General features: G+C 40.6%; 1 protein-coding gene across 1 annotated transcript in view; it reads left to right on the forward strand.

Annotated features, from left to right (window-relative positions):
• Positions 1-3,714, forward strand: part of LOC101859358 (phospholipid-transporting ATPase ID) — a gene marked incomplete in the record, with an annotated part of 79,849 nt that overhangs the window by 16,058 nt on the left and 60,077 nt on the right. The window contains 1 exon segment of the mRNA XM_005107346.3: positions 1,278-1,678. Coding sequence (XP_005107403.2) covers positions 1,615-1,678 — 64 coding nt within the window.

Here is a 3,714-nt window from a genome sequence, read left to right on the forward strand (position 1 = left end):
TTTTATAAAGGCCATTGGCCTTTATGGCAAGTTGTAAAATAAAAAATGAAAACGCACTATTTAAAATGTTTATTATTACCTATAAGAGTTGTTTTAAATCACAAATATATTTACACTAAATTTTGATATTTTAACATTTTAGCATTTTAAAGTCGATTAGTTGACCAGTCGTGGAGTGAACTTTTGCGAAAGTAAACAACTTGTGTTTCGCGCGCTCATATGACCTTAGCAGTTGCGAGCGCTGTAAAACCCTATACTACTACTCAGATGGTACACGCAAGGGGTTGATGACTGCCTCCATTACGATCAGTCCCGGACTTACGCAGTTGCGAGCGCCGTAAAACTCTAACTAAACTGACTAAACAAGACCCGGACTTGATGTTCAATAGATAACACTTCAGTCCTGGAAAGAACAAACTGGGATCCTGTTTTGGCGGTAGTGAACACTTTTTAAAAACCCTGCTGTAGATCTTCTGTTTTGATATAACACCAATATTCTTTTGCTCTTTTAAAAAAGGTAAATATATATATATGAAGATTCGCAATTTTTTATCCATCAAGGGTAAAGTTCGTTAACACCGGCATAGCATACATTCTTGAATACACAATACTCAGCATTATATAATACACAAAATCGAAACAATGCCTTTAAAATTAACACACTATAGCTCTAAATGTCACAATGTTTTTTTATAAGACGATATCAGTCAGCTGACTCATAAAAGGATTGCACCTGTCGCCTTTTCGAATAACACGGAGAGGGTGGGCTCTGGCGAACTGAACAGGAGAGGGTTATGGGCTTTTTCATGTGTTCGTTTATAAAATGGGAGGAGATAGTGAAACGACATTATTTTGAGGGGTTTCTTTCAAATGTGTTTCAGTCGCGGAATTGTTCGGTTGGCGACACTGAACATCAAAGTTCATCCTTATTTCGATAAGTTGTGACTTCTTCTTGGAGTATTGTGTCGTGGGTTGTACTCGCTGTTTGAAATAAAACTACCACCACCACCACCACTACCACCATTACAACAGCTAGAGCAACAACAACAGCAACGACAACAATAGCAACAACAACAACAACAGCAAACAACAACAACCACAGCAAGAACAACAGTAAGAAATACAGCGACAGCACAACAAAATAGACAATAACAATAACAACAATAATAACAACAACAACAATAACAACAACAACAGCAATAGCAGCAGCTGGAGCAGTAGCAGCAGCAGCAGCAGCATCAACTACAACACAACCACTGTAGTTTCGTTTATAACAGGCTCAGAAAGGGACGTAATTCTCTTCCTTGAACGGCACAGAGAAGTCGAAGTCTTTTATTAACCAGCTAAAATACGTGTATCGAGTGACACCCGTTACACGGAAGTAAAACTTGTCACCGTCTTTGTATTGATTTGGAGATTTTTTTCGCCAAGGAAGTTGTGTTCCACAAATAGTTAAACAAGGATTGATTTCAAGGAAGGATATAATTTCGAAAGGCTATCTGCGGGAGGAATAAAGGAAGAACTTCAGCTGTACTGTTGGCCATGCGTTGCTGGGAAGTGAGGCAGTTGACTTTGTCCCAGACAGCATGACGATCGTGCCCTCCGATCTACAGCATGGGACGCGGGCGGACGTGCGCAGGAGACTACCACATTCCGTTTATGAACAAGGCCAGAGTTGGTAAGCTATGAAGTGATGTAATGCTCGACACTTGTTGTGTTCTTTTTGGCCGGGGGGGGGGGGGGGGGGGGGGGGGGGGGGGGGCTTATTGTTATGTGTCTAGGTTTGTTCCATGTACGCGGGCAAAGAGTGTGCTAGAGTTAACGAGGACTTGCTGGCCTCGTGTCTTGCAATAATGCATTGTGTCTGTCTCTCAGAATCTTCTTGTAGAAATTATATTGGCTTGACAAAGAAATATTATCTTGTTTGTTTTGTTCTTTCTTTTTTTTAAAATCGTTCCTTAGTGTATGTTACAAATATTTTTCTCTCCTTCAAGTCTCTTTACCTTTATGAAAAATATTGTATTTTGTTAAAGAACATGGTAATACTACTTGCGTGTTTACGTTTTTATCTTGTCTGTCTGACTTTCTGCCTACTTGCTTGTCTGTCTGTCCTCGTGTCTGGCTGTATGCTTGTCTGTCTGCATTCTCCCCCCCCCCACCCCCACCCACACATATACGTACCGCATGCCCCAGAATCAAAGACATTTTAATATTAATATAGACGTTTGTTAATTTTGAAAATTAAGGTGGACACAATGTCCTGACAATATGTTTTTTCACACAATGTAAGGCAATTGCGTGATTCATGGAACATCCCCTCCCCCTTTCCCCCGTACACTACCACTGCACTGTCGACAGCAAATCGATGCGACTTTCAGATCACGAGGTGGGTTTCACAGCACGTCTGGCATCCCGTCAAGTACATGTTCATTTTCCCTTTTATTCTTGTTTGCCACCCGCTCGCCGCTCAGTCATAGCCAGTCCACACTGCAGTTTAAGTGTCATCGAATCTCAATTTGATGCATTGGAAGACGACTAGGTTTTCTCCATGGAGGGTCAAAAGGCTACCATTTTGGTACAACTTAATTACATTTTCCTAAATCAAACATCTTTGATTTCTTTAATACCAATTGATTAGATATTTGATTCATTTGAGAAAAGCAACCAATCAGAATGCCGAATCTTTTGTTCACGCACAGATTGCAATGGGCCCTAATGAACTTCCGGGTCAAATTTGATCAACCAAAGTAGATGTCATTTAATACATTATGCACTGGTGCCACCTAAATAGTCGACCAAACCCGACCTGATGTTTGAACCTGCACATTGGGTTAATCTGACCGATTTGCATCCGTTCTTATAGGACGCATCTTGTGCTGGTATTGCATTGCCAGTGACGTGTATTTCTTGTTTTTGTAAATATTGCTCATTAATAGTCATCGTTTCGTTCGTATCTAGTCCGATTGAAATCTCATTCGTATTCAAAATGACGCTGTTGTCAAGTCAATTAAATCAAACTAACAGCCTTACCCTACCCAAGAGTGAGACTGCAGCGGTGAGATCCGCTTTCCACCGACCAATTTTTGACCACTGAGATTCCCGGATTTGTTCCTGCTCTACAATTTTGGTTAGACGAAACCTCTTCGTACAGATCGAAGTTGTCTTAAAAAACAAACAAATAACCATTAAGCTTTTTAATGTCCTGTTTACTCTATTCACTACGAGATGTAATCTGGACTTTAATGGAAAAATAGAAACTTAAAGTGGCAAAGATAGACAACGGAAAGCATGATCTGGTGGATGGCGAGAAAAGACCAGGGCAGAGAAAGGAAGGACACTCCATTGTGGGCAGTGTCTGTTGTAGAACTGGCACTGAAAACAAAAACGAAGATTTAGAATGTCATGTTAGCGTCTTTTTAACATTGTTGACCAGTGTTGTTCAAACTGACGAGACTGGCAGGAAACTGTTAGGTGGCCCCACGTTAGGCTATAATTTAGTGACGTCAAATTGACTTAGATTTCTTCTGTAGTAATGTGATGCAGCAGAAAGAGTTTATGGTGAATGACCTTTTTTTGAATACTGTTTGTCTCAATGTTTCTGATAGCGTAAAGGCAGGTTCTTGCCGGCAGGCATCTAGCCTCAATAGAATAATTTGTACTACTATTTTTTATTAGTCAGGCGGTTACCCCCCCGCCCCGCCCCACCGTTTCTTT

Source organism: Aplysia californica, unplaced genomic scaffold (genome assembly GCF_000002075.1).
Source record: "Aplysia californica isolate F4 #8 unplaced genomic scaffold, AplCal3.0 scaffold00595, whole genome shotgun sequence".
Lineage (NCBI taxonomy): Eukaryota > Metazoa > Mollusca > Gastropoda > Aplysiida > Aplysiidae > Aplysia > Aplysia californica.